This window comes from Diprion similis, chromosome 3, assembly GCF_021155765.1.
Source record: "Diprion similis isolate iyDipSimi1 chromosome 3, iyDipSimi1.1, whole genome shotgun sequence".
Taxonomy (NCBI): domain Eukaryota; kingdom Metazoa; phylum Arthropoda; class Insecta; order Hymenoptera; family Diprionidae; genus Diprion; species Diprion similis.
In genome coordinates this window covers 3,312,491-3,333,657 of record NC_060107.1, presented here as the reverse complement: position 1 = coordinate 3,333,657, position 21,167 = coordinate 3,312,491, and the positions used below count along the sequence as shown (strand labels likewise).

General features: G+C 37.2%; 4 protein-coding genes across 7 annotated transcripts; 2 read left to right on the top strand and 2 right to left on the bottom strand.

Moving 5' to 3' along the window:
• Positions 1–1,170: 1,170 nt before the first annotated feature.
• LOC124404974 lies at positions 1,171–2,109 on the top strand. Its single transcript, XM_046879546.1, has 3 exons — positions 1,171–1,302; positions 1,781–1,864; positions 1,953–2,109. The coding sequence occupies exons 1-3, from the start codon at positions 1,260–1,262 to the stop codon at positions 2,105–2,107; spliced, it is 282 nt and encodes a 93-aa protein (XP_046735502.1). The 5' UTR covers positions 1,171–1,259; the 3' UTR covers positions 2,108–2,109.
• A 110-nt stretch (positions 2,110–2,219) lies between these two features.
• Positions 2,220–9,441, bottom strand: LOC124404967 (splicing factor U2AF 50 kDa subunit). 4 transcript variants are annotated; one of them, XM_046879531.1, is made up of 8 exons: positions 9,297–9,441; positions 8,208–8,458; positions 7,828–8,088; positions 7,598–7,748; positions 7,456–7,511; positions 3,976–4,257; positions 3,714–3,878; positions 2,220–3,591 (listed from the first exon to the last, which is right to left on the bottom strand). In XM_046879531.1, the coding sequence occupies exons 1-8, from the start codon at positions 9,316–9,318 to the stop codon at positions 3,460–3,462; spliced, it is 1,320 nt and encodes a 439-aa protein (XP_046735487.1). In that variant the 5' UTR covers positions 9,319–9,441; the 3' UTR covers positions 2,220–3,459. The 4 variants fall into 4 exon arrangements, with proteins under 4 accessions (XP_046735487.1, XP_046735491.1, XP_046735492.1 ...); XM_046879535.1 differs by having other exon boundaries at positions 7,610–7,748; XM_046879536.1 differs by having other exon boundaries at positions 8,208–8,443.
• A 938-nt stretch (positions 9,442–10,379) lies between these two features.
• Positions 10,380–13,685, top strand: LOC124404962 (ankyrin repeat domain-containing protein 27-like). Its single transcript, XM_046879524.1, has one exon. It carries the CDS (start codon positions 10,546–10,548, stop codon positions 13,363–13,365), a length of 2,820 nt encoding a protein of 939 aa, XP_046735480.1. The 5' UTR covers positions 10,380–10,545; the 3' UTR covers positions 13,366–13,685.
• Positions 13,686–14,494: 809 nt separating this feature from the next.
• Positions 14,495–20,430, bottom strand: LOC124404961 (serine/threonine-protein kinase/endoribonuclease IRE1-like). Its single transcript, XM_046879523.1, has 13 exons — positions 20,021–20,430; positions 19,788–19,908; positions 19,465–19,507; positions 18,970–19,349; positions 18,661–18,880; positions 18,341–18,585; positions 17,943–18,274; positions 17,606–17,760; positions 17,239–17,525; positions 16,744–17,040; positions 16,481–16,653; positions 16,202–16,393; positions 14,495–16,117 (listed from the first exon to the last, which is right to left on the bottom strand). Exons 1-13 carry the CDS (start codon positions 20,111–20,113, stop codon positions 15,755–15,757), a joined length of 2,901 nt encoding a protein of 966 aa, XP_046735479.1. The 5' UTR covers positions 20,114–20,430; the 3' UTR covers positions 14,495–15,754.
• Between the last annotated feature and the right edge of the window lie 737 nt (positions 20,431–21,167).

Below are 21,167 nucleotides of genomic sequence, written 5' to 3'. Positions count from 1 at the left end.
CAGAATTAATTGCAGCACTTCTCAAAGTCGTCGAAATTTTCGCCAAAAATCCAAAGGGGTTAGCCTTACTTTTGTTGTGAATTTTTGGGTCGAAAATTTCTCGACTCGGAATCGATTCGTATGACCCTTTCCGGAGTAAATCGACCCCCAGGAACTCAAAAATCACATGAAAAAGAGCGTAGGACCAACAGCAGAGAAACGAGGACGAAAATCTGCGGTTTTTTGGCTGTAACTTTGCAGGCGTTGCTCGCAGCGTATTGGGACTGCGCTTAATCGATTCCTCTCGCAAAATTACGTCGGAATAGTGCCTCACAGAATTAATCGCAGCACTTTTCAAAGTTGTCGAAATTTTCGCCAAAAATACAAAGGGGTTAGCCTTACTTTTTTGGTGAATTTTCGAGACGAAAATTTCTCGACTCGGAATCGATTCCTATGACCCTTTCCGGAGTAAATCGACCCCCAGGAACTCAAAAATCACGTGAAAAAGAGCGTAGGACCAACAGCAGAGAAACGACGGTGAAAATCTCCACTTTTTCCGCTGTCACTATACATCCGTTGCTCATGGCGTATTTGGACTGCGCGCAATTGATTACCCTCTCAACATGACGTTGATTTAGGGTCTGAATACAATTATTTTTTCATTTTTCAAAATTGGCTTAGAGTGGACAAAAAAATTGCAAAGGGGTTAGTCTCACTTTTTCCGTAATTTTGGGAGCAAATATTTTGCAGCTCAGAATCGATTTAAACAACTCCTCCTAGAGTAATTGGGTCCTCAGGGTTGCAAAAAAGACATCTGTAACAGTGTAGGACCATTAAGTTGAGGAAATGTGAAGAAATTTCCTTCTTTTTTGACTGCTACTTTTGATCAAACTGTTTGGGACATAAAAAGTCACTCATGCGAATCATAACAAAGTACGTCGTTTGTTAATACAATAAGTGGAAAATTTAAAGATCAGAATATATATGTATGACATCTTTTCCAGTGGTTCTCACGCAGCGCAATCGTCTAAACACAGACGCATAGTTTTGGAATCTATGCAGAATCACAACACCTCTTACATACGCACTACTTTAGAATAACTTATCTCGATGTGTCAGCAGATAAGGTGCTTGATTACCGGTATCTCTTATCTGTTGATTCATGAGGCTATCTTTGGTAAAAAGAGGCGTGCTACATTCGGTGGGAAGCAGCCTTAAACGCTGGATTGTGTGCGATTGGTAGAGTTTAATAGTGAAAGTGAAAAGAAAAATCAGAAAAAATGCGTACCAAAAGTATTCTGTACTACTTCGCCATTGGACTATGTAAGTTTGTCACCGTGATAATTTATATAATTCATATACAAGCAAGATCACATACTCTATATTACTTAGAATTACCCACGAGATACTTATACGCTGAACAATTTTGTTCTGATTCACGTTACGACAATTTTTTTTAACCCTGCAAAGTTGCTATTTAATGTAAAGGATGGCAAGATAATGTATCGCTTTTAGGTGAACCGCAAACGAGTAATCAGTCAATACTTTTGCAACTCCTAGTGAAACTTCAACAACAATGATCCAATGCTGTTTGACATTTCGTTGGGAATGGATTATTCACGTTTTGTGAATACAGTCGTAATAAAATATAAATTGTACAATTTCTCGCCTTCCAACTTCGTCCTCACGAAATAAAATCATAAATATACCTCAGAATAATGCCAACTATGTATTTCCCTCAATATCAATAAACCGTAATTCATTGATTTATCTATACATTTAATCTCTTCATGTAATGCAGTGATCATGGGAATGTTCATGGAAGAAGTTGAAGCAAGGCGTAAAATTCTCAGAGGACGTAAAACAATAACCAGACGTTACTATAGTAAGTAAATTAAAACACAAAACAATCATGTCAAGTTATGATACGAAATTTAGAAAAAATTGCAAAGTAAATTTCGAACATATTTTAGGAGGCACCGCAATTCCAGCTTGGTCAATAGTTTTGATTACTGGTATTGGAATGCTGATTATCGGTGCTGGCTTTTACGGTCTGCTAAAAAAGCTGGTAGTGGACAGCGTGGATACGGACAGTTCTTACCAACCTGCATTGCAACAAGAAATTTAATTTCTACCAAGACACTCGAATAATCACCCATTTATTACATCGTCTTAATACATTTAATATTACGTCAATATAATGTTACTCTTAAATAGGTTAACAAAAAAAAAACGCTTTTGAATCGAATCTAAAAAATTCTCTATTACGTCTCTGAGGCGTTCTGATTAAACATCATACAATAAAACAAAAAACTTGTTATTCCCACTCATGATGATACAAATTTTATTTATACCCTTTCTCTATTATATTTATATTTACATGTATGTCTTTACCAATAAAGAGCGACAAATTAGGATTCTTTGTTTCAATTTTATTCTTATTTTTTCTTTCAATTTTATTTATACTGATTGGACGTTAGCCTATACTTTAGGCAGTAGTGACAAAATCTAGATAATACATTGTACCATCAGTTAGCAAATAATAATGCATGGCATGTTATTCAAATTCACCATAAATTGTGTATATATTAAATAAATAACATATTTTGCGGAAGATTTTGCCTCTACTTTTCGGGGACACAAAAGGTATTATTTATTCATCATAAACAATGTTCAATCAGTCATTATTTGTGGACTTGTCGAATCAAATATTCAAGTCTCAAGTGAGAGTTGATTGCACTTATGAGAAATTATTGTGAAAATAAAGATAACCTTATATTCATCCGGAAAGGTAACCGCTGGTTTCCGTACGGATCACAAGGAAGCCAATACCGTTCCATGTGCCGTATTAGATTGAAGAAAGAAAAAACCATTTTGTGACTCATAAGAAGACGGAATATTGTTATCAAGAGTTCTGCTTGTATTTGTTTCAATATTAAGTGAAGTGCTCTCAAAGCTCGTGATAATTAGTACATAATTATTACTCTCATGTCAAATACACTGGATACGTTTTGAAAATCGTCAATAGACCATTGTCACGTAAACACCAACTTTGCCTTTAATAATTATAAAAAACTAAGAAAAAGGAGGGAAATATGTAAGGCAACGCCTAATCTCATGTTATCTCACAATGTGATGACCCTGTTAACTGTAGCCATTTTTACGGTAGTAATGTTCCTTTTGTCTATGACCGACAAGAAGAGAGAGAGCAAAAACGGCGGAAACGGCGAATAGATGGTCTAGCATAGAAATAAAAATGTTAAATTTAGACGAGACACAACTTCTTCTGATCTTTTGAAACGTGGGAAACTAAGAATACTTTAAAAATAACATCAATACACTGATTTAGTAGCACTTGATCATAGTTAAAAGCATACCATTAACGGATAACATACAAGTAGACAAAATTTTTGCTACAATGACAATTGTGTTCAATTTCTGATTATTTATTGACTGTTACGAGGAATGGAACTCGTATATTTAAAATTCTCTGCGATGGTACTTGTCAGGGTCAAAATAGGACGTTACAACGACTCTGTTGTTGAACTTTCGTCCAGTCAATGTTTGCTGTGCCTTTTGACAGTCTATCACGCTGTTGAACTCAACAAAAACCTGAAACGAAGTTAATCATTGATTAGACTTACGAATAGTTTTACAGACAATATGTCTAAGAAATTTGGAGACTTATTCATTATCCTTTGAATAATTGCATAAATATTGATAAAATGCCACACCTTTCCACATCCAGGAACATCAACGCCTTCGATGGGCCTAGGAATTTCGACTGAGCGAACGACTCCATATTTGTTGCACTCCTCCTTGATGTCTTCAAGAATATCTTCGTACTCCTCTTCTTCCATCAATTCCTCAGGTGTGACCATATTGAGTAAGCATAACACCTAAAAAAATTTTATTGAAGGGGTTTAAGTAAAAGTTCAATTTGATCTGATGACCATAGGAATGAGAACTTTTCCGCAAAACAAATATCCCCTGTACCTCAGTAGCTGGACCGCTAGTGCCAACCATCGAGAGACCAGGAACTTGAATTTGAACTGGAGCCTGAGCGCCAATCATTGGATTCTTAGCTCCGACGCTGGCCCGTTGTACAATAAGTTTTTTATCCCCAAGCTGCATCCCATTGAGTCCAGCTATAGCTTGATCGGTCATCGTGACATCAACGTACTCGCAAAAGGCGTATCCTTTCGATAACCCTGTAGCTGAATCCTTCACCAAGTTGAATGCCCGGAGTTGTCCAAAACTCATCAGTAGTTCCTTCACCTGTTATTTCATTTTCAATCATTTCAAATATTAATTCCAAGGTATCCTGATTAAATTTACGATTGGAATCTCTATATTGGACCATAACGATTTTGCTCACTTCTTTTGTCAAAGCCTGGAATACTCTCAGCAGATATCAACGAGTTGAGTTCAACGCAAAAAAAAGAAACAAAATCGGCTCTATCATGATTATGAATATTCAAATACTTTGTACGTCAAATGGCAAGAATCTGATACAATAGCAATCTACTTTTTTTGCGTATATTGTTCATTTATAAGAAGAATTGAAGAACTGATCTATAATCTATGCTGTTCACCTGTTCCTTTCTTGTAAAATTTTTTAAGTTCACCCAACCCCCAACTAGCCCCAGCAAATGTTCTGTTTACTTCCATTGCCGTCACAAATATCACAATATACTTATATGTACGAATGATGTATTATATACTATTAAAATAGATACAAATAAATTGTGATGGAAAAATTTGTTCTTCAAGTAAGAAAAAGGAGGAAATCCATACTAATTGTGAAACAATTTAAACGAAATCGCGTATCATTATAATCTATTTATCACACGCAAGCGCTTGTAGTAGTTAAATTAAACAGAAATTTTCGTTTCCACTGAGAGAAATAAATGAACTATTTCAATGTTTTGTTTCAACAAAATTCGCATTTCAAAATAATCATTTAGAAAATTTATGCGTAGAACGTTGAATAATTAACACGCCAATGTGCTTGTCTATCTAATTTTAAACGTCATTAAATAAGATGAATAAAATTTGTGTATGAGAAAGTAACGCATTTCAGTGCATGAGATACAAACTCTAGAATATAAAGTTTGTACCAAATGCAATACCAAGTGCGTTAAGGCGAAGGTTTGTGATATATGCATTAATATACATATACCCATAAAAATACAGAATCGAGGGTTGTATACTGCACTAATACGCACCAACATACCTTTTGATTACTTACAGTGTTGACATTTTGTCAGAGACACTGGAAACGTTTGGTTTTGTTTTCATTGATAATAGCACGTTAAATTTATATCAGTAAATAAATTAACTCTAATAATACCAAAAAATAAAAGCAACATCGAAAGATGCACAAAGTTAAATTCCATACACATTTGTGTATAGAGGCCAAAAATTCAGGTTTGACAACTATGGATCACGTGCTGTCATCGCGAAACTCTTAAAAATCTAAGATACGCACCAAATTCAGAAGCCATTTAATGGTCACCGTCCAAGTGGCTGCAAAAGTCTCTTTCCAAAATGTGAAAACAAGCAAACTGATATGAATACTTGCCTCAAGAAACCAGACTACCCGCACTCCGGGAAGTGTAGTATTTTGTCATGTTCAGTAGTAGTAGTAGAAGTGGTAGTGGTAGTGGTAGAAGTAGTGGTAGTGGTAAGCGAATGCTTTTGATCGGCACGACCCTAAGCTAAGAAATGGGGAGAAAGAGCACTGGTATCAGTCCACATTTTCTTTATGTTTACCAAACGATTTTCATTTTTGTTGATTTCTTGTACTTTTGCTTTTGTTATGTTACAGTTGTAAGATCACTGTTATGCTTTTCATCGTAAATTTAAGAAGACACTTTTTTGAGTTTTTAAATTCTCACTTTATCATAAAAAGAAACATTAGTTTCGTTTAATATACAATTTATTGGCCTGTAAAAGTTGAATGCCTGAAATACGTAGAATGTGCCTGTAAAGAAAACAGCTGCAATAGGAAGGGAAAAAAGTATTCCTGAAATATATGACACTGGATGAAAATCTGTAGTCATAACCAGATGCACCTAAAAAAATACCTGTAAACCCACCCAAAAAAATACCCAATTCTCTATGGACTGTCCACTCATTTCTCCCGCAGACCTAAAAAAAAAATATTCAACAGCCGGACAAGAAATTGTAACAAAATACTGGAATTTAATTGCTTTCAACTTTAGCTTATGAGCAAAAAAACAAAAAGTATACGATTCAGAAAGGAAAGCAATTTGTATGACCAATATTGTACCATTTCTCCCTTCTGATTCATCTTGTTCAATGAACATTTCATAGCGATTACTTTTTGTCACATGCGTATAGTTGTCTGTCTTGCAAATAAGAATTGAAAGCAATTATTCATTTAGTTTGTTACAATTGAACATCCAGACATGTTGAGATGGCTGAAATGACCCCCCTTCCCGCCCTGCCAGCTTCAGTTTGACCATTTCCGTCGATAGAAAAAAAAATGTCTAAATCCTTAGGATAAAAATTACAATCGGCTGGATCCACCGTACGAACGAATGAATGTACCTAGAAAGGCTGTAAAAGAAAAACGTCACTGCGACAGCGTGCCACCTAAAAGCTGTAACGCCACTAGCCTCTTTGCCCTAATTGTATGACATGCTTAATACTCGATATTTTGGATGAATCAAAAAATCTTTTGTGCATTAACAATTTTTGCACACACCTTTCAAGTACCATCTAATCTGATTTTGAAATTCACGGACAATTGATAAGATGCGAAGGTGAATGAGTTTCCTGGATGAACAAAAATACATACACGCAACTTCATTTCAAATCTCTTAGAAGAGGCAAAATGAAAAATGAAGTCCTACAGTTCTACGCTAGCTAAACGACCCTAAACGACGCTGAAATTGGAACAATACATACCTCTCAGGAATCTCACGCGGTGTTGATCGCAGAGTCTCTGCCAGATCGCTAAATACCTAGTTTACAGTTTAATGATTTCTTCTCACTTGTAGTGGTGAGGAACGATATCGTAATATACATCAAGTTGTTGAAACGATACCGATCCTCAAACCCCCACCCGTGTTCACTAAAAAGTATTTCAAATAATATTACGGGGATGTTTTGTATCTGGATTTTGCGATTACCGTCTTATCATGATACGAGGAATTGCATTTTGAAAATTTCTTTGCATTCGGTACGCTAGTTCCTCAGTTTTACATTGAATCTTAAAAGTTGAAGAAAGAGCTATGTTTAAAGCGACTAACTTACAACACTGGAGTTTTCTGAAGCGAACAAGAAAAAGAAATTTGTTTGCAGAAAGCAGTAACCAACGTTCTCAACAAAAATTGATAAAAATAAAAAAAAATATAAGCATCCCACGTAATATGCACAGATAATAAATGATAATGAACCCAAACAAGTAAATATTGAGTTTGTACCAAGAACATCTGGTTGACATACCTGTTCCTCGTTCAAGTAGTTGGGTAAACCGCCAATGAAAATCTTGTGTGGTGAATCTGCAAAAAGAAAGAAGTTCTCCATGTGACCAAACAAGTTGTGCTCAATTTTTGACACCCCGTTACATCTGACCAGAAGCACATACCAGGAATCGTACCTGGCACGTTCATGCTAGGATTATCTGTCATGCCAGGCATCGGCTGGTAATCGTGTGGCCTCCTTATTTTCAAACTTTGTCCTTTGAAATTAATGCCGTCGAAAGCCATTGCCTGTGTCGTTTCATCGATAGACCGGAACTGCAAGAAATATACGTCAAATGAGATAATGATTCAACAGAAACAAATCAGTCAAAGCCAGTAAATGCAGAGCAAATACCTCAAGGAAAGCAAAATTTTTGTCAAGATTGATCTGGCAGGCAAGTACAGGATTGCCAGCCGCCTGTGCAAGGCCGGAAAGGTGCATTTGCTGGTTGAAAAACTCCATCATTTCCTCTTCTGTAACTCCGAATGGAATGTTTCCGACATAGAGTCTCCTAGCCTGACGTGTTATTGTGCTGCCCACAACAGGTACCGCTGCCTGAGGCGTGTCAGCAACAATGTTCGCTGGAATTTGTCCCGCAGCTTGCATCGCTTTGTACTATAAAACACAAGGTCGAATAAGATTAGGAATTAATTGAACCTCTAAATTTAAAGTTAATGAAAGCTACGTTCCAATTTTAAAAAAACTGGATGATGAATTTCATATTCCGGCATTACCTGTAATGGTGTGATGTGTTCAAAACCTGGTGGCGGAACATCCCAATAAAGAGAAGGTTTTCTCCTGCGAGAACTGCGGCCCTTTTTAGGTGAGCTGCTCCGTTTTCTATCACGCCGATCTTTTGAACGAGACCGTGACCGCTTCCTACGGTCCCGACTCCTAGATCTGTGTCTCCTATCTCTGTCTCTCTCCCTCTCCTTTTCTCTATCTGGTCCTCGTTCCTGACGCTCACGATCTGCAAATGATTCTTCTGATGAATAAAATAATATCAATGGTTTATTATCTTTACTCTCTATACACATGTTACGATAATAGATTTATTGAAGGTTTTATCTTATTTTACCACAAATATTGTTGCCTTAGTAATTTCTAAACCAATTTTAGCTCTATCTACTTTCACTACAAATGTTGTTGCCTTATTAATTTCTGAACGTAGTCTAATCCAGGGATTATTTACTAAAGGAAGAGGACACATTGTTTTGAACTTATTGTAGAAAAATGAGAGGAACAAAATGATGAAATAATTATCAACTATCACATTCTTCCTTGGAATTGAAATTGAAACATTGCTACCCAAGCGATAAAATATTTTTGCAGAATGAGTGCTTCAAATTCAGATTGCCATAAAAAAAAAAAAAATATAGAGATTAATTTTCGTGCAAGCGATTATAACCGAATTGATTAATTGAGAATAACAATGTTAATAAAATATTACCGCCAGCTGAGGACTAGTGAATATTTCTGGTTTGTTATCAACTGATTTTGGAACCCTGCCCACAATGATTGGGGTATATAAGGCCAAACATGAAGCACAGTTTGCAACGAGGCCGAATTTATCCCGACAGCGAAAGTCGGCTCGAAGGCTTACCGGATTCCATTTAAATTCTGAATTCCGTAGGGTGCAAATGCTTGGAAGGTTGGAATGTTAGTATACGTCGCGAAATAGAACCCGTGTGTTTACTCGGTATAATAGACGCTGCCGCCATTACTGAATCTTATTATAGGTTGCAGAAACCGCCAGGAGACCACCACCAAGGAGGTTAGTATGGTATCGAATTATTTATTTGATTTAGCCTCGATATTCTCACCTCCATTGAATTCCTCTCCCATTTTGAAGGCCCGTAAACAGCGATACTATTGCCAACAATGAATACCGCACTATTCACTATACGTGACACAACTGGATGACACCTTATTACAGAATCGGAATGAATCGGAATATCGGCGTAGCGAGAAGCCAGATGACGGAAGTAAAGTTTTCGACTTTCGAGAGTTATCGAGGGACGAAACTGTGAACGCCAAAATGGCCGGCAAAATTGATTCGGTCAATTACAACATTGAGATAATAGTAATTATTATCCAATGATAGAAAATGCAAATAATTAACGGAAGATTTTAAGCTACCATTAAGGTCGTAAAATTTTCCAAAAATTTGTGCAGGAAAATGTGCAGACTATACTAAACATGCTATATATCACTATTTCCTGTTTTAGATTGATAATTATGCACGCAAAAGCAGCGCGGTGAATTTATAATTATCCAAATTAGATCAGAATATGTCACAATAACAGCTACCTATCTGATAGTATTAGAAAAATGTAATAAAAGAAATGTTGAGCCTCCTTTCAACCAAACCTTTTCATAACCATATGAAAAAAATATAATATTATATACTCGCGTTATCTTACCGCTCGCGATTGGCTGGTAAAATTATATTTTTTTTTGTATTACAGAGGATAAATGTCGAATGAGAGAATCCAGCAACTTAGATCACTCAACAGAGTCCTATAATGTAATTTAATTTAATATTCCCAACTTACAAATTCGTAGAAGTCTAAAGCAATCCTGTTGAGCGTATATCGACATAACTAGCAGAGTATATTACAAATAAACATGACACTACGATATAATATTAACCTTATGATGTCTACGTTTTTTTGATAACCCATTCCATTAAATAATTGTAAAAATGAAGGTTCAAAAAAAGAAGAAACAAAAAAGAAAATGTGAAAAGCGATGTATTTTGATATGCAATTGATTATAGGTATATATTTTGCTTTCTTGCCATCTATTGGACTCGATCTGCAACAAGTATGGGTTAAGGTCAGGAGCCTTAATTATCAACTGGTGAACAATACTAAAAAAATAACAAATAAAATACACAAGGCAAAAAGTCGTCGATAAGTATTCGTTGACAGCGTCGAAGGCAGAAAAGTTACAATAACAATTATTTATAATCGAAAGAGATAAAACGCCATGAAAGAAATGCGTGAAGCAGAGTCAATACTTTTGTCGAAAAGTGTACGCATCCGAATAAGAATAAAATAAATTTCATTAATGTGCCGTTGTGTAGTAACCTTATTTTCGCACTTTTTTGGCATTCCCGTGCCTCTAGGCCTTTGGCGTCGATATAAACCTCGACGTAAATCGAATAAATGTCGTATCAAGAAATTCTTCCCGTATTCATTGTACAATAGTAATTTATATTTCTTTGAAAATCCAGACAACTCATTATCACCGACAACAAATGCATGGGATCATATGAAAGATATGGAATCAAGCTACGACGAGGATCTGAACGTGAATATATTTTTTCAACAATTGCAGCGTGATTACGGGAGCGTTTTTGAAAAGGCGGTAAACGAGGGTTGGGTGATATGCGTTCCCCGTTCAGGCAGCTTTTCCCGAGGCTCTCTCCTGGCCGACGACTTCCTCGGTCACATTTTGGTACCCAGCGAGGAGCTGCCCGCTACTCACTTCCGAACATTAACTGGAAAGGAAGTGAGGCTATGCAACAGGGTCCTGACTGCAGATTACGATATCGCAAAGCCATGCACAGCGCATATATTATTCGAGGAAACCTTCTATACCGAAGATTCACAGAAGTATCGAATATGGTGCGTTGAGCGAATTCTGGAGCGAGGTTCTGTCGCTTCGTACGAATCGCTGCCCACCCTGACCAATCTCAGAGAGTGCGTAGATTTTCTCTGGACAGAGATATTGAACAAGCAGGTACTCGAAGAGCTTGATAACGTGGTGAAAGAATTTCAACAAACTGACGAGGAGCATCTGGAAGACAAACCGTTGCAAACTCAGCGTGATCTTGTTGCTGGTTTGTATGCCAAAAGTCTTGGCATCGTTCTTAGGGACTCGAGACTAAGGGAAAAAACAACTGCCAGTAGGCATTTTCTTAACGCTATAAAAGTTGCGGTGGAAACGTATGTTCTCTACGGCTTGAAGAACCTTTTACCAAAATCCGTGTCGGCTTGTACCGCTTTCGATGACGCGTGTCTTAATAAAACGATTAAAAACCTGCACGAATTGCAACTACGGGACCTGGGCGTCAGATCTGATCTTTACGGTGGCGCAGTTAGGGGTAAATTGGAGCTGGCCAGGCTCGATGGTTTTGCAACAGTTTTGGGAAAAATAGGCTGCCTTAAACGCGCCGTTCACTTTGCATCGCAAGGTGAGAGTTCAGTTTCATCAGATGATTTGCTTCCAGTTCTTATATTCTTGGTGATAAGAGCGGGTCTGCCTAATTGGATAGCTCAGCTAACTTTTATAAAACAGTTTAGGTTTTCATCGACCTCAGAATATGAAACTGACGAAGCTGGTTTTTTGGTTACTTCTCTTGAGGCAGCCGTTGAGCATATCAGATCTGGGGTGCTGACAGGATCTGTTCACCCTGAAGCAGATGGTACATATGAATATGTATCTGGTGAAGACGAGCTGGAAGCAAACAAAGTGGATGAAATATCAATCAGTCATTTTTTTGACCAAGTAAAACACGGCAATACGTTGGAAGTTGAAACGATACTGTGTAAGAAAACTATGGCTAAAATTAGACCACCAAATGTCAAGCTATGCCATCCTTTATGCTGCTGTGAATCGTGCGAAAAAAGTTTGGCCAGGGACGCACGGTTCAGTTTACCTACCGTTAATTCCAGGGATGATAGAGGACTAACGGCCCTGCATATCGCCGCTTTGTATGGTCAGGCAAACATGGTGGACTTACTTATAAGTCACGGAAGTAATGTTGATGAGGTCGATGCGGATGGCACTACTGCTTTGCACTGTTCAGCAGCCAGAGGACACCAGAATACTTTGCTGTTATTACTCCATGCTGATGCCGACCCGAGAATCACAGATGCCCACGGGAACACTGTCCTTCATTTAGCAGCTGACAATGGTCACGAAGCCTGTGTCAAGGCTTTGTTATACTTTTCGGAGCACACTAAGTGGCCGATAGACCCAAATTCATCGAACAGTAATGGAGACACGCCACTGCATTACTCATCAAAATGGGGCTACACCGGAATAGTGGAAATCCTTCTGGAACACGGAGCGCAACCCAGAGCTGTTAATAGAAGAGGCCAAACTCCATTGGCACTAGCACACAGTACGGGCATCTCCAAGTTATTGGAAACTGCGGCGCACAGAGAGTTCTTTCCGATGCCTCGCCTGGTGCCAATCCAATCTTCACCGACAATGACCCAGATGGTCAAAACTGAGAAGCAGTTCGAGCCACCTTACTCCACAGAGAGGCTTCGCAGAATTGAAAGACTCTTGTCTGCAATTTCGGTAGGTGATCTTAGACTGGCGTACTACTATCTCGGCTTAGAGGGACCTGATCAGAAGCTTGTACAAACTGCAGCACCTGTAATGTGCCACCCACTTTGTAATTGCGAACAGTGTAGTTTGATAGAAGAAGTTCCCGAGGAACATCAGCGAAAGCCTGCCTTAGGAATAAATAGTCGCGGTGGTGATGGCCAGACTGCTTTGCACGTTGCCAGCGCAACTGGTCGTGCAGAGTTTGTTCAATTACTATTAGATGCAGGTGCAAAGCTTGGCTTCAAAACGAAGTCCGGAGGGCAGACCCCGATGCATTTGGCATGTTTAAATGGTCAACTTGCTGTAACCAAAATACTTTTAAATAGCGGAGAATGCGATGTTAATGTTAAGGATAATTTTGGAGATACTCCGCTTCATTTAGCTTCCAGGACAGGCAATGCAAAACTTGTCGAATTGTTAGTTAGACATGGAGCTAATCCTAAGATTCGTAATTTGAAAGCCATCACTGCGCTAGAAGAGGCTGAAGAAAAAGTTATGGTCAGCATAGCTAGAATACTCAATGAACAAGCTACTGTTACTACTTAATCACTTGTCACAGCGTTTATAATAATTACGTACTAAATTCCTAGACTATGCATGTTGCCTATAAATGAACAGTACCAATGTTTATATTAATGCTTAAAATTAGCAAAATAAGTCACTAAATAGACATGGTCTCTGAGAGAACAATAATCGTTATTAAGATTTGTATTATTATCAGTGTTTAACATTTGTGAATACAATTCACTGAAGAAAATGTTCCCACAGATGAACTGGGAAATTCCTTTTTTTTACAGTTATTAGCCATGAATATATGTAATGGATGCATACATACCAAAAGTTCGTTAAAAATTACAGATTACATATGAATCATGAATTCGCGACAAACACAAACAATTAGACTGATTCTTCGGTGTTTATTTTACCATAGACTGTAATATGTATAGTATATACAATAACGTATGAATCGTGTAAAATATAATATATATTATACCATTTTTTTTCTATGTACAGTTTTATATGGTATTTGCAAACATACTACTTATTGTAATTGTTATTTTTATTTTAAATATATATTATGCTTTTCATCATTGACAGTTATTCGTAATCAATTAACACGTAATTGACTATCCTCCAAATATATATTCCACGTTTGCATAAAATTTTACTGATATAAATATAATCTAATCTAAACTAATTGTGCTGCACAATCAGTTAAAACGTTATATCCTAAGATAAAATCTGTACAGATATTTCGATTCAGAAACAGATTTAAGCACTGTACACTCTGATGGATCTTGACATCTCATTGCCGGCTATAAATAAATTCACCTCTCCTATTCGTTAAAACAGGTTTTGGATTCTACGTGTATAAAATTTTCGTACATAGAATGTTAAAAAAAAGAGTTTTACCAAAATATCAAAGTTTATATTCTTCAGAAATAATTTGAGTAAATAATCATATAAAACTCGAAGCTGCTGCAGTTAGCCACATCCAAGCTTCGGTATACATGCAAAAATTATTTTTTAGCCTGTGTAACCTGTATCTGTATGAATTAAACAATACATAAATGAATACAGTAATCTGTACAATATCGTTAAAAGATACATCATTCGTTCTACGCATAAATTAATTAAATTTTTCGTGACTTAAAATACTATTTTTTCCAAGTTATCACAACAGATCACTAAAGTACTATTATTTTGTCAAACCAGACATCTTTTTATCGATTGTGTAATTTGGATAATTATAATTAATCAACAATCTATAAAATCTCAAGCAAACTCTGTTTCATTAAAATTTTTCGACTACCCCAACGTACCGTAATCACAAAATAGACATCAAATCAAAGTACTGATACTTTTTTAGATATTCTTGGAGCAATTTCTTTTAGTGTAAACAGTGGCATGATTTGAATTTTTTTTTCCTTACTGAAAATTTTGATATAAAATGTGATATAAATAAAAACAATGTCGGTTTGATGACGTGCACATAATTTTACATCATGTCATGGTTGAGCGTATCAGGGCGTTTTTAATGCTAAACTCAAAAACTTGAAACAGTTGCACGAGGTAATATTCGTACTGCTTTGTGTTACTGTTCTTCTGACAGTTGAAAAAGAGAATTTTTTTCAATGAGATTTCATTATTGTTTTGAATCACTATCTCCTGTCTTCTACCTTTATTTCATGCTGTTATATGTACTTACACAATGTCTGTGGAATCAAAAGTGGCACTGTACAGCCCTCAGTTCATATATCAGCAGATACCTAATTTTTCACTACAGACATAAAGCGATCACAGGTATAAAAATACACTCTACTCAAACCCAGACATCTATCCAGATTCTGAGTTACTAAGTACCCTTGATTCCCACCCTATTAGTAGTCAACTAACAATTGTTGGAGAACGGATGTTTTCTTTTTCAAAATTTTGCTGCATTAATTTCTTACTTCAAACGTATTTAAACATCAGTGAAACCCCCAAAAAAATAGAAACTCTTCAACAGAGCTCTATGACGTTTGTATTATAAGATTTTTCGATTCACGTCATTTATGAATTCGTAGATCAAAAGGCTACCTTTGAAATAGAAAAAACGCGTAGTCTACTATTCGAAGTTCCTTAAGGCCATTCAACAATACAATGTATTTATGTACTCTAAGTACTGAAATTTTGGCACTGCTTTCTAAAGTGGACTTTAGTACTTAGAAAATAAATGACCTTGTGTATTGGTCATTATTATTATGAACCGTTCACATTTTTTCTTCAGAGCCAAAAATTGAGCAACAATATCGATGAATAAATTTTGAGTTCAATAGTAGACCATTTCTTCTGTGTGAATAATCTATTTCAAATCAAGTAGTATATCTTAGAAAAATTACCTTTGCAATAATAATCCTATTCCTATCAAGACAACACTAAAATTCTTATTACCTTAACTCGCCGGAGGCAAAGTCCAGGGGACAGGTTCCTCCGCTTTTCGTCGTTCTTGTCGTTTTTTTTGTCCCCTATATCTTCCACGATTTGGACTCCAATTGACCGCATCACGTATTCTCCATGGCGGAACAGTCGACTTTTCTAACTTCTGTGAAACGTCTATGCTATCGACCTCAAAAGGAAATTGAAACTTGGGATCATAGTACTGCCTTAAGCTAGGATCATCACGACAACCCTGCATCGCACACCAAGCGTGATTTAATAAAGCTGGAAATCTAGTCAACCAATAGGCTGTAAATTTATCCGGAATTTGTCCCAAACTTAGTTGAGCCTGCGGTGTCAATTCTCGATAATGATGTTTCTGCAAGAAAGAAAAAAGAACATATAGCAAATGGATTTATTTTTTTTGCCAATATCTAATTCACATGACCAGAAATAAAATCACCTTGTTTCGAAGTGCTCTTAACAAATCCCTGACACTCTCTCCACGATAACTTCGATATTTTCGAAGATCGGTAGCAACTTCGACGTCTATGTGTAAGCGCCAATCTTCCTGCACAACAGCAGATGCTCCAGACTCTAAGGCAAGCAGAGCTGGACTGTCTGGGTCATCTTTTTCTACCCTATCGCTGACATCCTACAAACATGTAAGATGCGATAAATGAAATTCAAGGATTTGACGTCCATTGTTTTATTCATCTTAGATGATTCATGCAAAGCCAACCTGGAAAAAACCAAGTATCTGTGCAGCGCTCCAAAATATGGGATGTTGGTGAATGGCAATAGCTGGTGGGCGATCAGCAGGTGTACCAGCAATCATCGCTCTGATTAAAATCAAAGCTAATTCACGATCGCTTGCAGATATCCCTTGAAGAACTGAAAGATTGCTGTCTCCACCTAATTTGAGAAGTAGCGGTGAAAAAAGAATGTCATGAAATTCAAGATTTAGCTCTTATTACCAAAATATTTCATGATAATTCTCCTTACATAAAATATTTGCTTGTCTCCTTAATGGATCGCCGAAAGGATGCTTTCCGCCCGACAAAACATAGTAGAAGACACATCCGAGTGAGAATATATCAACTGCGCAAGTAGTCCTCTCTCCAATAAGCATCTCGGGTGCGATCCATCCATCAGTTCCCGTCACTCCCGACCTTCGCGAAAAAGACATACGACCAAGCTGAAGTTTTTTGCAAAGTCCAAAGTCAGATATCATGGCTCTGACTTCTCCGCGAGGTCCAGGGACAGAGAGCAGTACATTGTGGGGCTTAATATCTCTGTGAACTGCAGCAGAAAATCACGGTAAATCAGATTACTTATCAAGATCATTATCATTGAGTAGATTTCAAGGTACGTAAATGCCTACCATGTAATGATGGAAGTGAATAAGTATGGAAGAATAATCAATCATATGCAATGACAGCTGATATGCATTATCTACCCTTGTCAATTAAATTATTTTGTATAATTCGATATACATACCTATATCCAAGAAATGGAGATGAGCAAGACCTGCGGTGGCTTGTCTCAGGATATCCTTAGCAGATATTTTATCAACATTGTATCGTCCAGCAACGTAATCTTGTAGAGTTGCTTCAGCTAACTCCAATGCAATATATCGGAACATCCTGTCCTGTTCAGTGCAAAAATATCGAACAACATTTGGATGAGCATCCGATTCTCTCAGCAAAGCTACTTCACGATCAGCGAATGTGAAACACTCTGGCAACAATCGTTTTACAGCTACTGAGCGACCGTCGAATTCCCCCCTGGACAAAAATAATAAAATAAATTAAGGACACTTGGTTGTCATCAATTGTGCATTCGTATTGTGAAAGAGTATACTTACTTGTAAACAAATGTACCTTCGCATCCCTTGCCCAAAATTTCTTCGGTGTTGAATGTGATTTTTCCTATTCTGACTAACCCCTCTCCAACATCTTCGGGTATTGCGGTATATACACTTTTGCCATTACTGCTCGTTCGGCTGTTTTCTCGTGAACCCTGGACAAATTAACGAGATCTATTGTATACTGATCATCGAAAAATTAACGTTCTTTTTGGTCATGTTCAAAAATTATCAAGTTAAATAATAATTCATAGGCTTAATTCACTTAACGGATGGGAAAATAATGTTAGATTCATATTACTCAAAGTCATCTTTGAATCGTGTAGTCCATAGTCACCTGAGACAATTGTTGGAATTCCTTAAATTGTGCATTGAAATACCAAAACATAGCCACCAGGGACCCCATCAGTATGATCAAGGCGAGTTTGAGTCCTTTATTCTCTTGTTGATTGAGCCAAAGTTTTGTGGCATTGTAGACCGTCCGAACAGTCTTTCGCATATCTTTGTATTCAGCAGTACTGTTAACGTCATTCTCAGTTTGAACAGCGACCACCTGTTTTCTCGTAACATTAAGACTTGGTGGAGTGGTTTGAATAACAGGATCTGAACGACCTGTGATCTGCAGCGGTTGATTTTGAACTTGATATTCAGGAGGTATTTGGTAGTGACCTGAAAAAGCAATCGACGCGTATTAGGCCAGAGTTAATTTGCATTTCTTACATCCAGCATCCTTACCTAATACAATTACGCCTTTCTGTCCTGGAATGCTATGAGAGTCATTATCCGAATCTGAAATATGAGCTACTGGAATGTGTTTTTCCGGTAAGGAACCATCTTCGCTGTCTGAATCTGGTGGCAACATCAGCGGTCCTTCTATCAGAAGGTGACCAGCCTTCGTGGTTATTGTTGCACTCATGGAATCAACCAAGGATGGCAAAGCATATAATCCATGTCTATGTTCACCCACGTAGAGTGTTGGACTAGACATTGTAAGAATAACATATTTGGTAAGCTTTGGCAGTATGATTGATGAAATCAAATTGAGCAAGACTTACTAAAGCTGAACATCACCGGGCCGTGCTTTAAATCTCTTTAAAAGGTGGTCCAAGGTTCCGTCAGCAACACTTGTGAATGGTACGGATACTAAGCCATCGTCACTAACAGTGTAAGCAGCAACTACCGGACTCTCTAAATCCAGCTCCCATAACGCGACTCCGAGTCGTCGATCTAAAGTCACTATTCGGCCGGTAGAACTTGTACTGAAGTGAATGAGTTCTGTAGAAAGGCATAAATGAAAAATTGTTAGCAATGAGATCTCCCATCGCAAATAATGCCCAGCTGTTTAAATTTGGCACTACAATTACCATAATTATCTGTGCCTTCAGGCTTCATTTTTGACGCAGAGTAATCGTAAAAAGTAACATTCCACTTTCTGTCCTTCTGTTTGCTGTCGACCATCATAATGTTGTACTCCGTTCTGCCGACAAACACCGCATCTTGAACCTTAACAGGACATGTGGATTCCACTTTGTCGAAACCAAGCAGATGTTCCCTTTCACCAGTGTGAGGATCTATGCTGAACCATGTGTCGGTTTTTCGTCCTGTGTACAGTATCCCATCGCTACTACGACACGGACTACTTGCAACCAGCTGTGGAATTGTGAACGGCAGCTTTTTTACTGCCTCTGATTCAGCTGCAAATACATAAAGAGAGCCATCCTTTGGATCTGGCAAGAACATCGGCCTGAAAAAAACAATAAATAATCAATCGAGTTGACAGGTCCATAAGTGTTTTTATTTAAAATATGGATTATGCGAGCAACTATTAAGCATTATGAATTAAGAATCACTGAACTTACACAACTGTTTCAGAGACATCGACTGGCACCTTGACAGCTGGTTCTGAAATGATTGTTAACAATAAACACTAAATTAGGGATAAAGCAAAAGGTACAGTTACAGTATTTTGTCCTTTTTTGCAAGCTTTTTACTTTGTATGTACTTAAGCATAACAGAAACCAGTACTGTTTCTTGTGCATTACACGCAAGTCTGGTTCGAAGGGTTCTTAATCTAAGAAAGCAAGTCGAATTAGTCTCGTTTTTTCCACAAATTAATGTAAAATGATTTTGATAACTTATGAAAAGTCCAGTTCCCATAACTTAGATTCCAAATATTATTTACCATCATCTTGACGCCAACGTATCTTCCCGGATCGTTGACCTATACCAATAAATGATCCACTGAGAGTAGATATCATCAGCAACGGATCATCCGGTTCTTGAATCAGCCCTGTGCTGTGAGTCTGTAATATTCATATAATACATATAGGTACGAAAATTTCAGTGTAGCAGCTAATATACTAGAGTTGTTTACTCTTGAAGCATAGTTAGGCAATAATAATAGTTTTAATTTACCTCGGGTACATGTTGAGCGAGACCACATAGCAAGACGACAGCGATGACGACGTAAAATCGCAAATACGTCATTTTGAGGGAGTTTTCACACATGGACAATGATATATCTGATCATTAATTTTAAACCTCTTGAAAAGTTAGGTTACATGCGCTCCTCTTTGAGATAAAACACACCAATAGCGTATGCTCCATGAAACACGATCTGGTAAAATGTTATTGCCAGAGTCCATTGGAGCTTTGTCAGTTCAACAAGAAATAACAAATTACGTCTGTGCGCTTCAAACTAGCGAATTTACCTTTCGGGAACGCTCTTGCATCATGTCAATTTTCGGCGAATTGAATTGCCAGAGTTCATTGAAACTTTGCCAGGTCAACAAGAGATAAACAGATTACGCCTGTGCGGTTCAACCAGCGTATTTTCCTTATGGGATCGTCTTTTCATCATGCCAATTTTAGGTGAATCGAATTTCAGCAACTATAACTATTTACTACTTCACAATATAACGACATCACTTCACTGTTTCGAATCAAATCACATCTGTTATTTTCTGAGTACGTATGTACATTTCTCGCGATTTTTAACAACTTTTTTTTTCCAACCCATTTATTTTTCCAACATCTGACTTCCCATGATTTGTAGGTCAACGTAGTTTAATGATAACAATTAACAATAAATATCCGTTTACCCTATAACGCATTTTTAAAACGTGGTCAAAGCTAATTTAACAGGCCTGCGTACATTTTATCGAAATCTCACGTTCTACGCATTGCTTTACCGAGCTGTTTTACAGATAATGTCTAATATCCTCCCACTGTTTCGATCAAATTTGATAAATGTTTGATTGTTCATTTTTTCTCTCTTGATACAACAATATTACGAATGCATGGAACACGAACGTAAAATATAAGCAGTAGCGCAATCTTCAATATCTTCAGTCAACGCCGCAATGATACGACTTTGTGATACGGGTCATGAAAAAATATGTGACGAGTGTTCGCAAAACTCAACTAGTTGACTCAACTGTTAAGCTGAGTAAATATTACGGGTCAACCAAAGAGTATTAGTTTAGTATTACGACATTTGACTAATGGTGATCCAAAGCAAGTTTAACAGATTTTTTCCTCAAAGTTGACGTATTTCAATTAT

Coding starts and splice junctions, on each gene's coding strand:
- LOC124404961 (XM_046879523.1), bottom strand. CDS start 20,113: ATGTGTGAAAACTCCCTCAAAATGACGTATTTGCGATTTTACGTCGTC. Junction 19,350..19,464: donor GATGTCTCTGAAACAGTTGT/GTAAGTTCAGTG, acceptor TGTTTTTTTCAG/GCCGATGTTCTTGCCAGATC. Junction 16,118..16,201: donor TAAGAGCACTTCGAAACAAG/GTGATTTTATTT, acceptor TCTTTCTTGCAG/AAACATCATTATCGAGAATT.
- LOC124404962 (XM_046879524.1), top strand. CDS start 10,546: ATGTGCCGTTGTGTAGTAACCTTATTTTCGCACTTTTTTGGCATTCCC.
- LOC124404967 (XM_046879531.1), bottom strand. CDS start 9,318: ATGGGAGAGGAATTCAATGGAG. Junction 8,459..9,296: donor GGGAGAGGAATTCAATGGAG/GTGAGAATATCG, acceptor TTTATTCATCAG/AAGAATCATTTGCAGATCGT. Junction 4,258..7,455: donor ACTACTTGAACGAGGAACAG/GTATGTCAACCA, acceptor ATGAAATAACAG/GTGAAGGAACTACTGATGAG.
- LOC124404974 (XM_046879546.1), top strand. CDS start 1,260: ATGCGTACCAAAAGTATTCTGTACTACTTCGCCATTGGACTAT. Junction 1,303..1,780: donor CTACTTCGCCATTGGACTAT/GTAAGTTTGTCA, acceptor CATGTAATGCAG/TGATCATGGGAATGTTCATG. Junction 1,865..1,952: donor AATAACCAGACGTTACTATA/GTAAGTAAATTA, acceptor AACATATTTTAG/GAGGCACCGCAATTCCAGCT.